At 27.6% G+C, this 22,673-nt stretch overlaps 2 protein-coding genes across 3 annotated transcripts in view; one reads left to right on the top strand and one right to left on the bottom strand.

Annotated features, from left to right (window-relative positions):
• LOC128390725 (uncharacterized) overlaps positions 1-19,414 on the bottom strand; it is a 97,805-nt gene extending 78,391 nt beyond the window's left edge. The window contains exon 1 of the mRNA XM_053350479.1: positions 18,009-19,414. Coding sequence (XP_053206454.1) covers positions 18,009-18,733 — 725 coding nt within the window. The 5' untranslated portion in view covers positions 18,734-19,414. The remainder of the gene's footprint in view (positions 1-18,008) is intronic.
• On the top strand, positions 19,395-22,660 carry LOC128390728 (glutamyl-tRNA(Gln) amidotransferase subunit B, mitochondrial-like). 2 transcript variants are annotated; one of them, XM_053350482.1, is made up of 5 exons: positions 19,395-19,519; positions 19,916-20,004; positions 20,239-20,498; positions 20,599-21,174; positions 21,246-22,660. In XM_053350482.1, the coding sequence occupies exons 3-5, from the start codon at positions 20,428-20,430 to the stop codon at positions 22,291-22,293; spliced, it is 1,695 nt and encodes a 564-aa protein (XP_053206457.1). In that variant the 5' UTR covers positions 19,395-19,519; positions 19,916-20,004; positions 20,239-20,427; the 3' UTR covers positions 22,294-22,660. The 2 variants fall into 2 exon arrangements, with proteins under 2 accessions (XP_053206457.1, XP_053206458.1); XM_053350483.1 differs by having other exon boundaries at positions 19,490-19,523.
• The last annotated feature ends 13 nt before the right edge of the window (positions 22,661-22,673 follow it).

Consider the following 22,673-nt stretch of genomic DNA (forward strand, 5'->3'; position numbering starts at 1 on the left):
TTTCCTTTTCATCATCAGTATCATTTATTTAAGATGCTGACGATGTTGTGGGAGGGAGATGATGATCCATGATGATGATAAAAGTGAAATTGAAAAAAATGATTGTAAGCACAAAATTTATTGCAAAGTAATTTGAGGTTGCAAGGTAAGTATGAAAAAAAGTGCAAACTAATATTGATGATACTTAAAGCTCATTCTCGTAACCTCGTTTTTTTATCATCCAGAACTTTCATCTTCCATCCGCATCCCTATTTTTATTTTTTCGTCTTTCTTTGCAACTTTCACTTTCTTTTTCTCTTAAAATTGAGTCTTTTTCGTCTCTATTTTGATCTTTGCATCTAATTCCACATGTTTAATGTTCTCTCTTTTCAACTTCTTTGTTTTCTCAGTGTATTCTGATGATGTTGATGTTTTTTTTCCTGTCTGATTCTTGAACAATCGGGTTTCACTTTCTCATGTACACCTACTACTTTCTCCCTGTAAATATCCATGTGTATTCATTTCATTATCCTCAACAAATTAATGGTTACTCTCTTTCTCTCCCTTTTTCTTAATCTTCATCGTTTTTTATGCTAAGTTACTTGTCACCAGAATCTTATCTCATCTTCGGGGAAAAAATCATTTTCATCATCATTAGTAAAGAGATGAGAGAGAGAGAAAAAACGAGAAGAAAAAAATCTTGAACATTAACTGTTCATGTTTTTGTTTTTTTTTCTACTTCCATGTATTTCATGCTTCTTCTAATTCTTTCTGAGTCTCTCGGTGCCTGTGAACTAAATAAAGACAACGTAATCAACTGAGTTCAATCACGAAATCATTTTTATCTAAGTTTACTTAAACTTCCTGATAGATTTCGTGTTTTCTCAAGAAACAAAAAGATTGTTCGAAAAAAAAATTGGATTGATAATTCATTAGCTGAACTAAATTAACGAGAAAAAATCATCATTTGAATCAATTAGATCTTCGTGAAAACTTGAAGGGAAAAAAAGTTTCATTAGGATTCAGTTCAATATTTGAAAGAAACTCACTCATATAATTGTGATAATGATAAACCATGATCCATGTATTATTTACTTGTGTTAAACATGGTTATTACCATGAATGTCTTGGGTGTTTATTGTCTTATATCATTATTATTATATGTGTGACTTGATTCTCAAATGATTCAATTGCATCATAATATAAATCATTTGCTTACAAGATATCAACATTTACTCATGTTTAAACCTGATTCTTCAATTGTAATAATAATAATGATAATAATAACTGTCATTTTTATCATAATCATTATAATCATCATCATCCTTATTGATTATTTAACCTTAACCCATTAACATTGGTTAATAAATAATGCATTCAACATTATTTAATGTTATATCACAATTGAATACACAATCACATGTAGTGATATATAACATTGCGATAAACAATTGATTATAATTCTAACAGAGACAAAATTCACTGATTGTCTACAATTCATTATCCAATTCTAAAGTAATCAATTTAATAATATGATTAAGTTGACCAATGAGAAACAAAACTGGACACTATTATGATACATTTCCATTTTTCATATCAACTTAATCATTTTCAAGGTAAATTATTAGCCAATACTCATGAATGTTGAAAGGAAACAGTTATTATTGTTAATCATTTATTCAACAGTTTAATGGGTGAAAATAAATTAATAATAAATTGGGTAGTAACATGAATGAAGAGAGAGAGAGAGAGACATCAACAAACCCAACCACTAAACCAGATCAAGGTAGATAAAGGTTTTTTTTGACATAAGTGTCAACAAAAAAAAAGGTAATCCTTGAAACCACTATGATAGTTGACAGTTTGATATTTAATTAAACAGGTAGAGTGAAATTATTTTACCTTCACCATGAAAAATCATTATGAACATCATGAAGTGATAAATGATGACAGAAAAAAGTTTATTTTGGTTTTGTGAAAAAAAAAGGTTTGAACCTATTGAGATAAACTGAAATAAATAGTAATCAAGTTAATGATAAAAAAAAAGGTTGATAATGATGAAAATAATAATAATTTTTTATCTGAAAAGTTCTGATCAAATAAATCAAGCGCATAAGAATCTGAATGATCATTAAATTTAACTGAAGATGGAAACTGAAACAGTACTAAAGCCGGTTACAACTCCAAGCAATTAGTTTAAAATTAGGTGGCTCTTTAAACTACAATTGATATTGATTAAAATGATGATAACTTTATGCTAAATATTTCAATATATTAATATTAATAAAATTCCTGATATGCTTGACAAATAAGAGTAATTATCTCATGGAAACAATTAAAGTTGGACTCATGATAAATTGTTGCCATGATCTCAATCAAATAAACATACATAACTGATTCAATTTTAAATCAATCAATGAATCAAACGAGCCAACCATTTACAATCAAATTAAATCAAATTTAGATTGAAAAAATATAAAGTCTTATTTTATTCATCTCATGTATTTTTGTTTTACTCCATGATGATAGTCTCATGATAAAAAAGCTGAGTATTTTTTGTCATCATGTAGATAATAGTAATATATATCTAGACATATTATCAGAATTCATGATTCAGTTTTAAGGGAAAAAAAGAAGAAAAATCTTCTGGGAATTACTGTGAATTTTTCCTCCACAGATACAGATAGCTCTCATTGAGATATAACGGTAAATTTAAGTTTCAGTTTATACTGATTGACATGATACAATAATATTGGTAACTCTGTTTTGTTTCAAATTATTAGCGTTAATTGTTGATCAGTTGATTTAATTGTTAGTAAGACTATTAAATTGACTGGTCATTTTATTGCTTCAACTAGTCAACATAAAGTATCATGGCCAACTCATTAGTATTGTTATTATCGTCATCGTCACCCCTGTTATTATTATATTATCATCAATAGAGACAAAGATATGCATGGATGGATAATATCATAATTTTTATCTTCCATCCATAATCATCCTTATCATCATGAGCATTAATATATAAATGCATTGAATAAATGTCTTTCTCTCTTTTTTCTGTATCTACCTTTCAATTTCACGCTTCTCAGAATTCTGGTTAAGAATGAATTCTGAGTATAATAATATTACCGTTTACCAGGCTAGAGGGTGGGTTTGGTTAGGCGGTGAGTCAGGCACATGAAGCATGTTTACCTTTTATCATGAAAGGAAAAGGCATTCACCTTATCAACATACAGATCAACTTGATCATCATAATCACTAACTCATCGTTATCATGATTAGTGAAAAAAAAGAGACTTTAATATGACAGGAAACTAAAACTTAGGGTAAGATTTTAGATTAAAGATGATGATTAAGCTTTGACGAAGAGTTCTGATCATCAGGGAGAGAGAGAGAAAAAAAAAGAGAGGATAAAACTTTCAAAGTCGATGATATATCTCCATCATTGAGGTTATTATCTAAGGTTGAATGATTTTTTACCTCTCGATGCAAAAAATATGTTCCAACATTTCATTCCCAAATAGAGACACTCTGAGAGTTTACAGAGAATCAGCTGGGAGTAAATTGTTACTGTTAGCATCATGATGGAACAATGATTAAAAAGAAGTATATTAACTCTTATCAATATTATCATCATGATCATCATTATTATCATGAAATTTTGTTATTAAAACAGTAAAGGTGAGAAAATATTACTTTCAATCTGCCTCAGTATAATTTCATTCCCTTATACTTTTGGACTGAAATTTTATTTCCAATCCAATCATTTATCAAAAGAGTTCACTGTTTCTCATTTCGTTCATGAGAGAAAAGAAAAGGAACAAAAAATTTCATCAGAATTAGAAAGAAAGAATAGAAAAAGAAAAGCAATATAACTTTCTTTTTCCTTAAACAAAAATTGTTACTCTTTTTTTTCTGTTCTTTAAAATTTTGCTTCATTTTTTGTTATTCTTTCATTTTTTTTTTCTCAAAGAAGCAACTCAATTGACAGAGTAATAAAATTTAGTATCGACAAAATTAACTATTGAAAAAGTAACATGATTGAATTATCATCTTCATAATAATGATAACAATCAATAATATAACTATAAATGTACATTGACATTACATTAAATGCTTATCGATTGAGATACATCAATCTATTAATAGATTGATAATTCACTTGTTTGATTAACATGTTTATAAGTTTTAGTAATGTTATTAATAATGATTGTGAAGTTGATTAAGATAATGACGATGAGTCTGATTTAAGTGTAAGATTAATTATCTTTCAGCTAAACAATTCTGATAATTTATTTCACTAATCATAATATTATTATTATTACTTATGATTATAATCATCATCAAAAGGTAAAAGAGCTCATTAATTATTAACATCATGTTGATTATTACCTAACAATAAATCTTAGTCAATTTGATGTAATTTTGATTGTTGGTTGATTATCATGATGATTAAAGCTTTTTATTAAAAGGTTAATGGTTAAAATATATTCAACTAAATGTTTACAACAATTTACATAAGTTAACATAGACGAAAACTTTTTGTGTTTTTTGTTTTTAATTAAGATTAATTGATTTTTCAGATTGATTGTCTAAAGGAAAAGGTTTTGATCAACTTCAACGGCGATTGTAAATTAATCATGACAATTCAAATTCATCTTGTAGATTTAGTTTATTTATATTTTCAGGTAAGTTTTTTTTTACACCTTAAGGTTATATATTCATCGACAATATAATCATCATCATGAGCATTGATTTTCTGATATAATAATGATATATAAAAATCTTCATTGGACTAAAAACATTTATCATGATTCACCTTGATTTATTATTGAATATATTATATCATTATCATGGTTGTGTCAGGGAGAAAAAGTTTTCTCATCATTGAAATCAATGATTGAATCAATAGCCTTAGGCTATAGACGAGTAAACAATATTCTGGTTTTTTTTTCATCAATTTCTGATATTATTATTAATAATAATTCATAATATAAGTAAATACATTCATCAGAATCATTGAATTTATCATGATTAATAAATTCAATTCTCTTTTTATTTTTTTCTGGGGTCTGTTGATTGTTATCACTATCATATTGATTGACAACAATGTAATAAAACATGTTGAGGTTAAATGAGTAGATCTGGTCAACAACAATAATAACAATTCATGAGAGATTTCAATTCAAGTTTGATGATTATTCATCCAGAAAAACAAAAACATGATATATATCAGGATTGTAATTCTCGACTGTTCAATGTAATGTAATATAAACACATTTCATTTCTGAGTAACATATGATTATTGTTACATGATGATAAGTATCAAAAGTGAAATTGTAAAACCAATTTAGGATAATGTAGCTTTAGTATTATCATTACTCTTTCACTACTAATCATCATGTAATCAAATTGAATCGTGTCACAATTATCAGTTAATCTTACGAAACCAGAGAAGTTCAAAGTGTTCAGGTTGATTGTAATTATCTCAATTTTCACTTTCACTCGTTGGTTCTATGGATAAATGAATATCATCATCATCATCATCTTACACTTTTGCCTTTAAGCTTTAGAATAACTTTTTTTTTGTTTCTTCACCAAATTCCATTATCATTTTCAGAATCTTCTGAATCTTTTCATGGTAAGATGAATATCAAGTTAGCTACTTGTTTGTCAATATATTTTTTGTTACATTGATCGTAGGAATAGATTATACAATTTAAAGTAGCAATTAAAATTACTGATTAGGGTGATTAACAGTAACAACCAATTTGGCAAAACAAATTGGTTGATGATTAAGTTTTCATGATATGAGCAAATTTATTTCCAGTTGAGGATGGAAAAAAAAGTGAACCGGAAAGAAGATGAGGATTGATGATAATTTTTTTTACTCATCATGGAGGTTAAAATGAAAAGGATGATAGAAACTGGGTGATGTTGATGCTGGTGGTAAAAAGGGGAAAATAAAGAAGGAAAAGGAAATTGAGATTGAATTAAATCTAATTGTAATTGATGTGAGAAGTTAATTTTGTTTCTAACCCAATTTGAACAGTTTGATATCATATAAACTAAAAATGCCTTAGGAATCAAATGGTATTAATATACTCTTCATCATCTTAATCATCTTTACCTTGGGAGTTTATATATAGTGATAGTAATATAAACAAGAAAATGAACTTTCAAAGACAATTAAAGTTGATCAATGATATTTTTAGCGAATCAAGTTATCGACATTTTTTTATATTAATAGATAACTGGATCAATTTGATTATGATGAGTGAAATTATTGATTCAATTCAAGAATAAATAAACGTTAATAACTGAATGAGTTATGTGAGTAATCAGCTGATGCAAATTTGTAAGAAAAATCAATAAGATATATTTTTGATTACTTTCACTTTCACTGAACAAGGAAGTTATTTGTGATTATCGATTATAATTACTATTGATTGGGAGAAATTGTTAGATAAATATTAATAGTGATAAAACGATAATCATGATGTGAGCAAGAAATTAGCATGATCATTGTAATTGCTTGATTTTTAATGATAAAATTGTTACTATTTGATTAGTCGGTAATCATTTAGTTTCAATGGATTTGCCAATCACAATCTTCATAATGGTTTTTCTAGATTATTCAGTTATCTTGTAAAATGAATCGTGGTCAACATTTTGTTCAATATTTTTGGTCATTTTTCAAACCAGAGATATAAAGTAAAACAATGGGTGTGGATAAAATAGCAACAGCGTAAAGAAAACAAATCAAACTAAGAAAGATGATATCGTTGATCTGAATACAAATTTGATCATTTTACTCATTCTCAACTTTTCATCCTTTATCTTCCAGTATCTTCATCTTAAACATCATCATTTTTGGGAAGACAAGTTAACTTATATACCGAATAATAGTATTGGTTATAAAAATATTAAAATTCAGGTCACACATTCTGTTTCAACCAATCTCTCAAGTCTATTCTCATTCCATCTGGTAAAACTTTATCATCATCATCATCATCTTACACTTTTGCCTTTAAGCTTTAGAATAACTTTTTTTTTGTTTCTTCACCAAATTCCATTATCATTTTCAGAATCTTCTGAATCTTTTCATGGTAAGATGAATATCAAGTTAGCTACTTGTTTGTCAATATATTTTTTGTTACATTGATCGTAGGAATAGATTATACAATTTAAAGTAGCAATTAAAATTACTGATTAGGGTGATTAACAGTAACAACCAATTTGGCAAAACAAATTGGTTGATGATTAAGTTTTCATGATATGAGCAAATTTATTTCCAGTTGAGGATGGAAAAAAAAGTGAACCGGAAAGAAGATGAGGATTGATGATAATTTTTTTTACTCATCATGGAGGTTAAAATGAAAAGGATGATAGAAACTGGGTGATGTTGATGCTGGTGGTAAAAAAAGGGGGAAAATAAAGAAGGAAAAGGAAATTCGAGATTGAATTAAATCTAATTGTAATTGATGTGAGAAGTTAATTTTGTTTCTAACCCAATTTGAACAGTTTGATATCATATAAACTAAAAATGCCTTAGGAATCAAATGGTATTAATATACTCTTCATCATCTTAATCATCTTTACCTTGGGAGTTTATATATAGTGATAGTAATATAAACAAGAAAATGAACTTTCAAAGACAATTAAAGTTGATCAATGATATTTTTAGCGAATCAAGTTATCGACATTTTTTTATATTAATAGATAACTGGATCAATTTGATTATGATGAGTGAAATTATTGATTCAATTCAAGAATAAATAAACGTTAATAACTGAATGAGTTATGTGAGTAATCAGCTGATGCAAATTTGTAAGAAAAATCAATAAGATATATTTTTGATTACTTTCACTTTCACTGAACAAGGAAGTTATTTGTGATTATCGATTATAATTACTATTGATTGGGAGAAATTGTTAGATAAATATTAATAGTGATAAAACGATAATCATGATGTGAGCAAGAAATTAGCATGATCATTGTAATTGCTTGATTTTTAATGATAAAATTGTTACTATTTGATTAGTCGGTAATCATTTAGTTTCAATGGATTTGCCAATCACAATCTTCATAATGGTTTTTCTAGATTATTCAGTTATCTTGTAAAATGAATCGTGGTCAACATTTTGTTCAATATTTTTGGTCATTTTTCAAACCAGAGATATAAAGTAAAACAATGGGTGTGGATAAAATAGCAACAGCGTAAAGAAAACAAATCAAACTAAGAAAGATGATATCGTTGATCTGAATACAAATTTGATCATTTTACTCATTCTCAACTTTTCATCCTTTATCTTCCAGTATCTTCATCTTAAACATCATCATTTTTGGGAAGACAAGTTAACTTATATACCGAATAATAGTATTGGTTATAAAAATATTAAAATTCAGGTCACACATTCTGTTTCAACCAATCTCTCAAGTCTATTCTCATTCCATCTGGTAAAACTTTATCATCATCATTATCATCACTGGCATCACTATCTACATCTTTATCTTCATTCGTTTTGGTTTCATCATCATCATCATCATCATCATCTGATCTTCATTGAAGATTACGTCTTTGTGGAAGACAAAAGAAAAACAAAAGATGCGTTTCTAAGGATACACACAGAGAAACATAGAAATAGAGAGAGAAAGAGAATGAAGATGAAGATAAGGATGATTATGGGGAAGAAAGAAGATGTTTCTCCATCTTCTTTGAAATAAGCTGATCATCCTGAGGAGCAAAAAGAAAGAGAATTCAAGATTTTTCTTCTTTTTTTTGTGTTGGTTGACAAAAAAGACAAAAGATTTCATGTTATCCCCAGTGAGAAAACTACAGTTCTATCCCTGTGAGAAAAAAAAATCTCTATCCTCTTTCTTTATCATCTTTCTTTCAACTTCTTCCCTCTTTATTATCTCACACCTTTTTCCTATCAAATTCATTGATCCATTTCATTTTATCATTCAAGGTATAAAAAAATACTTTAAAACAAAATGTTATGTAATGATAATGAAAAAAAAAACTAACAAAATACAATAAGTTAACATTGAGAGGAGATCAACTCATTGACAATGATAAATAAAATTGTTATTTCATCTGAATTGTATTTTTCACTTGATTCTTATGCAAATCAAGTAACAATCAAAATCTCAATATTATTAATCAGCGTTAATTGCAATTCGCTGAAATTGCAACTAAAATTTCAACAAAATAACTTTTACCATATTAACAATATTAACAATTACCATTATCACCATATGATTTTAATGTGGTCAAATGTTAAAATTTGCTTTAATTGTTCAAGTTAATCAAGTCGAGTAAAAAAGTTTCAACAATTATAATACAGTAATTGTAAACTCTGTCAACCATTGAAGTTTAATTTGAATCAAGAGAGTGTGATAAGATAAACAACATTACCAAACACTGGGTTTGATTTATGAGGCCAGTTAACATAAGTTGACATGGTTAGTGTTTTTTTTGGATACAATGTTATTGTTGGTAATACAACTTGTGTTGATTGTGCATGAAACTCAATTCAATGATGATATCGCATGAAAAAAAAGGTTTAAAATAAATTGTTTTAAATTAAAATAGAGACAATTTAACATCATGATTGAGTTGATAACCTTTCATGATAATCAACTCCCTCTGGATGGCTGGCCATCCTAAATAGTGATTAACCTAAGTAAAATCAGCTGATAAGTAAAAGGTATTTTATCAAAAAATAATTGATAATACGAAAGGAGGAAAAATCATCATTTGAGTTGATTAAAAAACAACTGGACATTAATGATTATAAGTGATTGACAATTATTGGTTAAATTGTATGATGGGAATGATGATACCAAGAATGTTGATTAATAGTATTGATAATAATTGTTAAGATGAAAATTCCAATGATAATAAGTGAAAGAAAAAGGAAAAATCAACTTGTCTCATTAATCTTAACCTGTTCACACAACCTAAACAATCAAAGTTTATTATCATCAAATCTTTTCTTAGTTTTCTCTTTTTCTCTCTTCATTGTCTTCTTTATCATCCTTCTCTTTTTTTCCCCTATTCTCTTATCCAATTGTTTACCATTATCATCATCATGTTATCCACACATTGTAAGGTTCAACCTTGAATGACCATGAAATTTGTTATCCTCATCCTTTCCTTGCTTTTCCTCTCTTTTTTCTGACCCGAAATCTTTTCTAATCATCCTGATTACCTTTATACTATTCATCCTTTTTTCATCCAACTCCATATATACTCCTCGTCATTATTATTATCATCAGAATCTATTGATGATCCCTTTGATCTGGTTTCATCAAAATCCATTGCACATGCGATAGTTACATAACAAACTTAATATCTGTAAACATCTACTGAGTATTTCTCTTTTTTTTCATCTTCTTGCCACATCATCCACCTCTCATCATCCTTGTTCATCTATTACTACATTACTATCTATTACTGTATTAATAACTTTCAATATAACCAATCGGCAATCCTTTTCCAACCAGCGTTTACATTACAACTGATAGAGAGGATATTGTGAAGATTTTGTCTTCTTATCATCATTGTTTTCAACTGCACTTTATATAATCCTAACATTGGATAACAAATGTACAAAAAATACAGGTCACTTGTATAAGAAAAGATAACCTTTGATCATTTATTCGACGTTTTGTATCATTTATTGTCTTTAGGCTACTTTATTTGATATTTCTTCCTTTCTGTCTATTCTTTCCTAACACTTATACTGGCGATCATAATGATTATCATCTTTGGATGCTCTATCTTGTTAACTTTCTTTTAAAAAGAGAGAGTCCTTGCACTTCCTAGCAAAGTAAAGGTAATCTACCTTTATTATCATTATTGTTATTATCAAAACAGAGTCATTTAAGTTGGGTTAGTCTCTAGAGAGCCAACAAAACAATGAATCAAGATGATTACAAAAGTAGTAGAACACAAATAAAACTTCATCGATAATCAAAGATGATAATTCAGAAACGTCAACTCACCAGTGTATAATAGACAAACACTAGTAATAATATTACTAACTTTCACCTCTCTCACTATCCAAGTCTCTCTCTCTCTCTCTTGCACAGATAGTCTATCCCTTTACAAATCAAATAAAGATACAACAATCTAGTCCGATTCAACATTGTAATTCATGTTTATCATTATTACTCTAGATTATCATAGACACACTTGAACTTAATCATTGTAATCATAAAAAGCTAAGTATAACTACCTTATTATATAACACAAACAACAGCTCATTATTATCATTAACTCAATTTCAAGATCACAACAAAAAAATATATCAATTCAGTTTCATATGTGTAAGATAACTGGTAATGATGATAATTTTATATTAATGATATAATAGTAACATAATAATAAACTTATTATTATCACACTGAAATAAATTCCTGATAATGATATCAATAGTGTACAACTAGTACTAGTTTCACATATTGATCATTATCAGCATCATGATATTTTTGTTTTCATGATTGATAGCATTTGATGTAATAACAGCTATCACACTGTTGTTGATATTATAATGCCAATGTTATATTGTGATATCCAAAAGTTTTGACAGGGAAGGTCATTGCAGAAAAATCCACAAAATTAATGACAAATAACATGTAGATTTGAAAATTTCATGTTGACCATTGATCAATTTCTGACTTCAATTAATAATTATTCTAGATTGACAATCAATTTCTCAGTGATAGAATATATTAAACTTATCATCTTGTAACAATATATCCATATCATCACCATCATCACCATCATCATCATCATCATCAACAACAACAGAATCATGCTAATACCACCCAATCCATGAGTATGAGTGATTATATTCATCATATTATTAATACTTGAGCTTTTCAACTTTATTTTAATTCTGCTCTACTTAACCTTTGATGTATATTATTATTAAAGACTAACATCAAGAGGGTATTCTCATGTTTATATACGATATTCATGGTAATATTAATTCAGAAGAAAATCTGTCCAGAAAAAGTTAATTTCTCTCTCTCTCTCTTTTTCTCTTGGTTGAAAGGTGAGGTAAACATACAATGAATAGTGTAACCCTTATTCATGATTTTGATGATAATTCATGAAAGTTAACATTTTTTTATTAAAAATATCTGCATGATAAAATATCAAAATTCATTGAACCAAATGGTGAATGTTTAGCTAACTATGCAAATAATAATAATGACTAATATACTTAATATACTAAGATTAAAATTATACACATAAATATATATTAGCTAAGGAAAACAAAAACAAGTGTATATATTCAATATATTATCATGATAATGGTAAGATTATCATGATGGAGGGAGAAGCTAATTTTCATGAGATTAATAATGTTAGTTGAATTTATAATACTTTGACAATAACTCAACTATTCATTGATTCATTAAATGATAAAGATGATAATTAGATGATAGTATCTTCTTGTGAATGGAAAGGGTTAACATGTATTTCAATTGAGGAGAATCATTTTCACCTAATTTAATAGGAAATGTTAAAAGTTTCAATGATTAGGTTGTGGGTGGAGGTTGAAGATATAAATTAGGTCAATGGTTTCATGATGATGATAATGTGTTACAGTTTTGTCAGAATTTATAATTTCGGTTGATAATTAAGTTGATGTATATATTAGTCACGTGGATTGACCCAAAGCATGTAATATATCATCAATTTTATCGGAAGTTGGTGATAATTCATGATAAAGTTGAATATTTTTTTAATGGGAGTGGATATAAAGAGAAAGACAGTTAATTAACTTAAGGCTGTTATTCATTATCATCAAAAGGAAACTGACCTTCCCGTATTGTCCAATTAAATTGTAGTTGAAAAATTATTCAATTGAAATACTTTTTCATATTTTCTAATTGAATAAAATCATTAAAATTGTAAATACTTTTTTCTTCGTTGATCTAATACTTAATAGCACTAATTACAGATAATTAATAGTCAACATCATCAACCAAATTTATCATCAAAAGTACACTTAATTTTCAGAATTAAAAATGATACAAAATTAATAGTTTAATGAATATTGGACTGACATTATTAATAATTGAAATAGAGTGAAAGAAAAAATTTACTCCAAACAATTTACATCAATAAGATTGTTTGATAAGTTAATTAAAATAAAGTTGAAAGGAAAAAAGTATCTATTTAATACATCAGCTCAAGGAAAAGATGAGGATAAAAAATATCTTTCTTGATTATCTATCTCACAGCTTTAACATGTCAAGTTGATATCTTGATCTCCCAGAGATATTGAGTATATCAATAACAGAATCAAGATGAGTCATTTCCATGAAACAAAAAAAAAGTTGATACTTTTACTTACAATGAATATAAAAATGTAATGCAAAATTAATTGTGAGCTTCAAGATTTTATGAGTATAACGATAGTGATCAGTTTGAAGATGGTTTTTCAAAGGAACAAGGAAAAAGATGAATGAAATTTTGGTGAAAAGTTTGCAAGAGAAAATGGAAACACTAAGAAAGAATTGTATAAATGAATGAATAGGAATAATATGGTGTTTGAAAGGTAATCGTGAGGAGGGAAGAGAGAAAAGATCACCCAGAGTTTAATTTTGTCTTCTTATTTTTATCATCTTCATCTTCATCTAAAGTAAGTTTAACATGTTGAGTTTTTTTTACCATATCTCGACTTTTATTCCGGTAAACCAGAATATGTATTCATTGAAGCTCTACTTGAGACATTGACTTTTTTTCTGTTCCTTCACAAAGAAAAAGTCATGATATTGAAATGACTTGTGAATAAATAGGTGAAATGAATGGAAATCAAGCAATACAGATGATGGTGATAGAAGGATAAGAAGATGATGAGGAGGAGGAAAATGTATAAGAAGACAAGGAGAGATAAAAGAAATGGTTGAAATGGTTGATGGTTTTTATCTTCTTTTCATATCATAGTGAAAAAAAAGTATATATATAATATGAATGATATGAATACTTCAAAAAGTAGTTTTTTTCATCATCATAATCATAATCGTCGTCTTTTTATCTTCTTCAGATGCTCTTTTTCAATACATCTCATATCTTTTATCATGAACGGAGAAAAAATCTCTTCATTTTCATCTTGCATAACTATATCTTCATCTTCTAGAGCTACATCAGCATTTTAACCAGAATTCTCATAACTGATACAATTGATAAAGAATAAAAAATCTTCATGAGTGACATCTTTTTGTTACAATTGATAACAGTCTGAGTCAATCAAGATGATAAACACCAAACAAACAAACAAAAAACATTACAAAGATATTAATATTAATACCTGTTAGATATTTTATTTCAAATCATTTAATAATTGATATCAATCTAGGATTTAGTTTGGGAATGATGCAAATATCAAGAATATGCGTAAAGCTAATTGTCTAGTAAATGTTAATAGATGTATATATAAATTGGGTGATTTATATTCAATCAATATTGAATATAAATCAAAGGTTAATTCAATCGTTGGGGAAAAAATCATCAATATAATGATAACATTTTGTATAATAACAAATAACTCTTGCTGTCATTACTGTTGGTTGATTTTTCAGAGTTATTATTTATTTTACAAGGTTTATCTGATCTGAATATTAACATGGTCATGATAAAGTTTCAATTGCAAATGAAAATATTTTCAGACAAAGCAGGAAGTGAACAAAAAAACTAGTTGAGAAATCTTCAAATAGACTAAAAAATAATAATGATTTTTGTTTTGATAGAAACAAAATGCAAATTGTTATTGTTATTAAATAGCTGAAAGTAAATTATCATTAGAAAGTAGTATCATGAATTAAATTATCATCATAATCATCATGAAAAATTAGTCTTTTTTTTCAGTTGATACAAAAATTTACAATTACAATTGAAGAAATAGATTATATCCTCATCATTTGATAAAAAATTGTGATAACTTTAATTCTGTTATTTTATTTATAGTTATCGTAACTTTTTAAACTTTTATCTTCATAATTTTCACCATGATATTTTCTAGTTTAAAAACCAAAGAAATATAATAAATGCTTTACTATTGAAAACGTATTATTATTACATTTAGTGTAACCGGAGATTCTAAATTTCCTGTTAAAAGGTATTCACAATACTGAACAATATTTTATCCTCCTTTTTCCTGTTTCTCATGATAAAAACTTCAATTCAGTAGAAATATATATTTCTTGATACTATTATCATCATTATGATTATCATTTTTATGGACAAAAAGAGTGTAACTAAATAGGAAGAGTCGGAATTATATTAATATTTCCAGAATCTAGTTGAGAGTTACTCTGAATTTAACATGAGATGAAACTGAGAAATTCATTTCTAGATGAATATTCAAATAATAGATAAAACCATTATCAGAATATCATCTTTTCCTAAATAATAATAATAATTATAATAATAAGGTCCTGTTGTGTAATCGTTCAGTTGTTCAGTTTATTATTATGATATTTTGTTTATCGGTTTCAATAATTCAAATTGTTACTAAATGACAATTAATATTATTGGAAATATGAGGAGGTTGAGTGTTGGATAATAATTCCATGTGAACTAAAGGTAATGAGTTTTGTCTTTCTTTTCTACTGCTTCTCATATTTTCTTTTTCATATTAATCATGAAAATTATTGAGTATCTGGAGTAAATATTGTTCATAATCAAAAATGTAAATTGCAATTTGAAACGATGATGATGAATACAAATAAATACATATAATTATTGCGTGTCTTAATCAGATTGTTTATCATTTTCTCCCTCTCCCTTTTTTTTCATGATTGATCATTCATTTTGCCTATTTATTTATTATCATATAATATAATATATTATCATTCATATTTTTTTTATTCTCTTTCTTTGCTCCAAGATATCAGAATTTACCATTACACATGATATTATTCAAATTTGGTTGAGAATTTGAAATGTTTTGAATCTTATCATGATTGAAATGAAAAGAGGAAAATTTGAATAGCTAACAAATAAGTTTCACAAAAAGAGTATTGATAATCATGCAAATCAAAATTAAAGTAAAATAATCTTAAGTTGATTGTGATGATCATGATGTTGATGGTAAATAAAATGATCAAAATGATGATGATGATGAGAAATTATGATTACTAGAGTGAAGGGTTATTTAATTTTGGGTATAATCGAACACGAAAAACATGATCTTCATCGGATATCAAAGGTAAACTTAATTTTGCTTGTTGTTGATAATTGTGATTAACTTGAAAACTGTTTTTTCGGGTTTTGTTGATTGTTTTACGATATTAAGGATGGAAACACGATCACCCATGTCACCCTAATTTACTGATGATTATGATAGAGGAAAAGGGGAAAAAATATGATGATATCAGACAAAAAAAAAGAGAAGCAAAAAAAAAGGAGCTTCTGTCATGATAGATTTTTATCCATAAACAAGATTCCGTGTTCATCTGATATTATTACTTTATACTCCCAAGCATTTTACTCAATGTACATACACTTTACATGTGATACACTCAGTAAAATAAGTTTGTTGTGTTTTTACTTGAATCAGTAAATTGTTGTTGGTTATTAGTTAATATTATAATGATAATAGTAAGTATTAACAGGGTAGAGTCTATGTAAACAAACGTGCATTAATGATAACGATAATAGTATCAGGTAAAGACACGGAAACAAGTAAGCAAGGGTTAAACGTTTTCTTAAAACTGATTTAGTTGATTAGTCTTAATGGTTTACTGATTAATAAGTCTTTTTAATAAAGAAACAAAAAATTGAGATTGACTGAAAGCCATTAACAAAGAGAAATGATAAAAATTTTAGTCAATAATTGGTATATTGCAAAATTGATTAAATTTAATTTCGTCAATATTTTATCGATGTGCATTTAGCTTTCTGTCCCTATTTATTGATTTTTTTACCTATTATCTTATTATCATTATCATCATCATTATTGTCTTAACCTTTTATCCTTAGCTTGATCGTTATCATAGGAATCAGCATCTTCTCTCTCTCTCTCTTTTTTTCCTTTCTCTTTATCCATCTACTTCTTTACCTCCCTGAGGATATTAAATTGTTTGTTGGGCATCAACATCAATTGTTTACCAATCAAAGTGAATTACAGTTGATCAATTTTTATTGCTAAGAATCAAATTGTCACCAAAGTGTATTAATAGAGGCAGAGAAAAGGAAATCAGAGTTAAATTGTTTGAATTGACACAACATACACATTTTGAATAAACATTAATCACTAAATTGATGTTTATTTAGATAAGTAATTAAACTAATTAAGATGTTGATAAATGTTACATTGATTTAATTAACTTTTTATTCACAATAATAATAACCAATATTTTTTTTTGTTTCTATCAGTTAATTTAATCAGATTAAGTAACTTTTAATTTGTTTTCCTGTGGAATCAGGTTATCATATATTAAATATAACTTTGTTTCATTGTATTTAACATTATATTAAAGTGATAACAACAATAATAACAACGACATAACCATTAATGAAAATCAATGAAAGTAATTAGTTTATATTGTGAAATGTCAACAATATAATGATGATGATCATTATTATTATTATGGTGGGTCAATTATATTTTACATTGACTCCTAGTTTTTTCTTACAGGAAATCATTAAATCAACAGTTTAATTTAATTACATTACAGTTGGTTAAACTGTTAATGAAAATAATAATCAATGATGAAGATAATAATGTGATCAATGGCTGATCAGTGTGAAAACATTTACATGAAAAAAGTATTAGAAAACAGGAACACTTAATTCAATTGATTAAGGGTAATAAATGAATTCATAATTAAGTGACACATGATCAATGATTATATCTCATGTTAGGTAACAGTAGTAACAATGAATCTAAAAGTTGTTCAATAATTTGATCAGTTTGTAATTGTTACTCAAAACGATAATAGTAATAAATTGAACGAAATAGATTGAATAATATTGGATAATTGTTTGAATCACTTACTTTGAGAGATAAATTTTCTGTAAATTAATTAGACCATAGGTTTGGAAAATTTTTGGTTCCAATGTTTTAATTCGGTTACCATTAAAATTAATCACTTGAGTATCACTGTGAATCTCTTTGGGTATTTTGGAGTAAGTTAATCCTTTACAATCAACCTCATATTTACCACCTCTCCAAATACATTCACATTTATTGGGACAACCTTGTTTAGTTGATTGACGACGATTAATTATACGAGGAAATGATGATGATGATTGTTGAGAATAATCAAAATCAGAAGGAGGTTGATGATCATCAACAAGATGGTGTTTATTATGGTGATGGTGATGGTTATGTTGATGGTGAAGGTGATGATGAATTATATTGTTGGTTTTATTAATGTTGGTGTTGTTGTTGTTGTTTAGAGAGTCACAATTAATCCATGGTATGGAAAGAATCAACAATAATAGTTGAAATATAATGGAAACATTGGATGATGGTTGAGTTAATGATGATAATAATGATGAATAGTGATGGTGATGAGGTAAAGGTGGAGAATAAGAATAATGTGAATACCGGTAAACCCGATTTTCACATAGACTATTATTATTATTATTGTTACTACTATTAACTTTTAATCCATTGATAATTGGTCTTTGTTTATTACTATTAGAATGACACATTGAACAAAAGATTATCCATTGATTATTACAATTAACTGTAGGCCGATGATTTATTTTCTGCATTATGGTGACAGTGATGTTGTTGGTAAACACAATTTAATTGTCTCATGTCAATGTTGTTAAAATTATATTACAAAACATTAAGAAACACAAGAAGTATCAAGATAAAAGGAAAATTAAAAAAGAAAACAAAATGGAGGTGAATTGGAAATTCTTCAAAGGCAAAAGTAAAGAAAATCGTAGAAAACACAAATCAATTAATTATTGTAAATTTGGATTACAATTGAACAACTTAAAGACAATTAGCCTGTTTGAATCTTGTGACACACACACAAAACAATTAAATTTCTGTAGACAATTAAAGCACAATTATGACAATTAAATTAATTGAATTGATTGTTGACCAAACAAACACACACACACATTTAAATGAATAAGTAAGGGAAGAGGTGAAGACTTTGTTATTTGGAGATCACTTTAAGTACGATTGGAAATATAAAGGAAATGATTAGAATTTTAATTCATTTCAACTGATTGAATTGATGGAGAAACAATTAAAATGGTTAATTAAATGAAAGAAATGATTTAAAGATGATTCATTTAGAAAAGAGAAAGAGACAAATCAGTTGATTGGTTTTTTAATTTTTCTTTTGTATCGGTTAGTTAATATCCGATATTCAACATCCAATGAAAATGAAGAGAATTTTTTTTTTCTTCTATTCTCTTAAATTCTCTAACATTGTTTATTGTTTACTAAAAGAAATTATTTCTTTTCTTTTGAAGAGAATTTTTTATTTTTCTTTTCTATTTTGTAGAAATAAGTTTTTCTTTTTGGTGAAAGAATCACTGGTAAGTAAGTTTCAATTCTATCTACTGTTCCTCTGAATAAGTTTCTTTCTCTCTTCTATCTCTGTGTATGTGTTATCATCAAATACTATGAGAGTATGAGATGATCAGAATTTTGTTTTCTCTCTTTTTTTCTCACTCAGAATTTCTGGTTTGTTTGAGCAAAATCTGTTTCTTCAGGAGAAATCTCTTAGTTTCTTGTTCATCTAGTTTCGTCTAATAACATAGATATGTATTAAACCGAATACACACTGTATATATCGATCGATTTTCATCTCATTTGTTATAAAGAGAAGGAGAAAGAGAGATAGAGAGATAGAAACACTTTGTTTTCTTTGGAAGATAAAGAATTGAATGAATATGATGATAGACTAATTTATATACTCCAATACCATCTAGAGTTTCCAGAGAGAAACCCCTTTGTTTGTCACCAGTAAAAGCTTTCATATCGGATTGTGTAAATCTGTCAACATCGAACCCGTCATATCGTAAGTATCAACCACGAATTTTGTGTCTCGTGTCACCTTTGCAACGAAAAAAAGTCCTCAACTTTGTTATTGGAAGAAAAAAACTCTGTGCTCAATCAGTTTCTTTCGGAGGTTTTTTCTCTTCCCTTTGCTTCTTGTGAGATTCGTTGAGCCCATTTGACTTCGCTTATGAATTCATGTGCATTTCGATTGGATTAATAATTTTCTAATTGTTTTATTCTATTTGCTTTAAAGGTTTATCGTCCATTTGATGAGTTCGATTGCAATTGATTTGGTTCAAGTTGGAATTTTATCCATTTCAAATGAACCGGTTTTCTTTTCTCAATGGAAACACATGTTATTTGAAAATTTTCTCTAAACATTTTTGTTTTCCTAATTTTGGTGATATTTTTGGATTTCTGATTATGTCATGAATTCGGACAAATGTCTTTTACGAGAAATAATTTGAGTATAATTGGTAAATTACTTCCTAATCATTATCGACAATGTTTAAGGTGAGTACAGGTTTTGTTTACTTTTGTTTATCTTTTTCTTTAGTTGATGTTTTGTGATTTTTTTTATTGTTATTGTTTTTCTGATTATTTTTTCTTTTAGAAAACGATCAACCTTAACTTTTGGCGATGATTTCATTACTAAAATTGGCCTAGAAGTTCATGCTCAAATCAATGCTACATCTAAATTATTTTCCAGAAGTTGTAATGATTATAACAATCCGCCTAATTCTGGTGTGTCACTTTTTGATGCTTCTATTCCTGGTACTCTTCCCATTATAAATCGTTATTGTGTTGAGGCTACTGTTAAAAGTGGCCTGGCTTTAAATTGCTCAATAAATGAGAAGTGTTTCTTTGACAGGAAACATTACTTTTACCCCGATTCTCCAAATGGTTATCAGATTACCCAAAAATGTGAACCCATTGCTACCGGTGGTGCCATTAGTTTTGTAGTACCAAAAACTAAAACTCGAGACATTGAAATAAAACGAGTATCATTGAAACAAATTCAACTTGAACAAGACACTGGTAAAACTTTGAAAGATATTAAAAGTGGTGCTGTTTATATTGATCTTAATCGCTGTGGTGTTGGACTGATGGAATTTGTATTTGAACCTGAATTGTATAACCATTTAGAAGCTTATTATCTGGTCAAAGAGCTGATTAATATATTGAAAAGGTTAGTTTGATTCCAACTAAATTGTTTAGTATTTTTAATGACAATTTGTTTTTTTTTATAAATAATTTTAGGATTGACACTTGTAGTTGTAAAATGGAGGAAGGAGCTCTTCGTATTGATGCCAACGTATCAGTCTCTCCGGTAAATGGACCTCCCGGTAATCGAATTGAATTGAAAAATCTTAATTCTCTTCAAAGTTTAACCAAAGGATTAGAATTTGAAATCATGAGACATTTGGAAAGTTTAAAAAAAGGTCTCTTAGTACCAAGTGAGACGCGATTCTATGATCCAGTTCGGAAAAAGACCTTCCCGATGAGAGATAAAGATAATGTTGAAGATTACCGTTATTTGCCTGAGCCCAATTTACCTCCATTAAAATTGACCAAAGAGACTAATCAAAGTGATACCAATGATGATAATGATCAAGTAATCTCCATAGTCGCAATTGAAAAGACGATACCAAGTTTACCGGAAAAGGAACGAGATATTTTGATTAATGACTACAAATTGAGTATTGAAACATCACATTTAATTGTGGAAAATAATTTATTTCCATTCTATGTTTCAACCATGAATCTTAATCCTGTTTATACAACTGCAATGATTGGTACCTTTATTGCCAGAGAATTAGCTGCCATACTTAATGACAATCGAGTTAAAATTGAAGAAACAACCATAACTGGACAATTTATTTTAGATACATTTGATTTAGCGGAAAAAGGAGTTATCACCATGAATATTGTTCAAGATATAATTAATTTAGCCGTTAATGGAGATAAACGACCTGCTAGAGAGATCGTCAAGGAACATGGTTGGTGGTTAGTTCAAAATGAACAATTAATCACTGAGAAATGTTTAATTGTTGTTGATTCAAGTCCAATTGCTGCCTACAATGCTAAGCGTGGTAATCACTTCTCATTAGATTGGTTAACTGAAAAGTTTATTAAAGAAAGTAACCTGAAGACGACGAAAAATGTTATCCGATCAACCATTCGATTAATCCTAGAGGGCAGAGAGATGAAAGAATTAAAAAAATTAGCAATTAAAGCGGAGAAACAATTAAAAGATGGAGAGGATTTTATAATTAGATCAAAAATTGGTGGAAGAGAAGTTGATTAAGGACAACAAAAACTGGAATCAAATTTGTAAAAATATCATTTAGCTGATTGTAAATCTGACCAAAATTATCGAAAATGTTACTACAACAATTAACTCAATTGCAATTACAAGAAAACTAAATTATCCTAATCACTAAGGCGACGAAAGATAAAGTGTGACAATTAGACTAAAATGTAATCAGCGGTTTTCTGTTGGTTACAAAATAGGAAACCGATTTGATTTTCCCATTTGTTGTTACTCTTTCTATTTAATTAACTTTAATTACTCCAAATTGATTGAACAATTGATCTTTTTAATCTGATTGTTTTCCATCTTTAAATTAATTGCGATTGTTGATTAAAATTTTCCAATTATTTGAAATGTTTAATTTGCTTATATGA

Source organism: Panonychus citri, unplaced genomic scaffold (genome assembly GCF_014898815.1).
Source record: "Panonychus citri isolate SS breed McGregor unplaced genomic scaffold, ASM1489881v1 Contig00126, whole genome shotgun sequence".
NCBI lineage: Eukaryota > Metazoa > Arthropoda > Arachnida > Trombidiformes > Tetranychidae > Panonychus > Panonychus citri.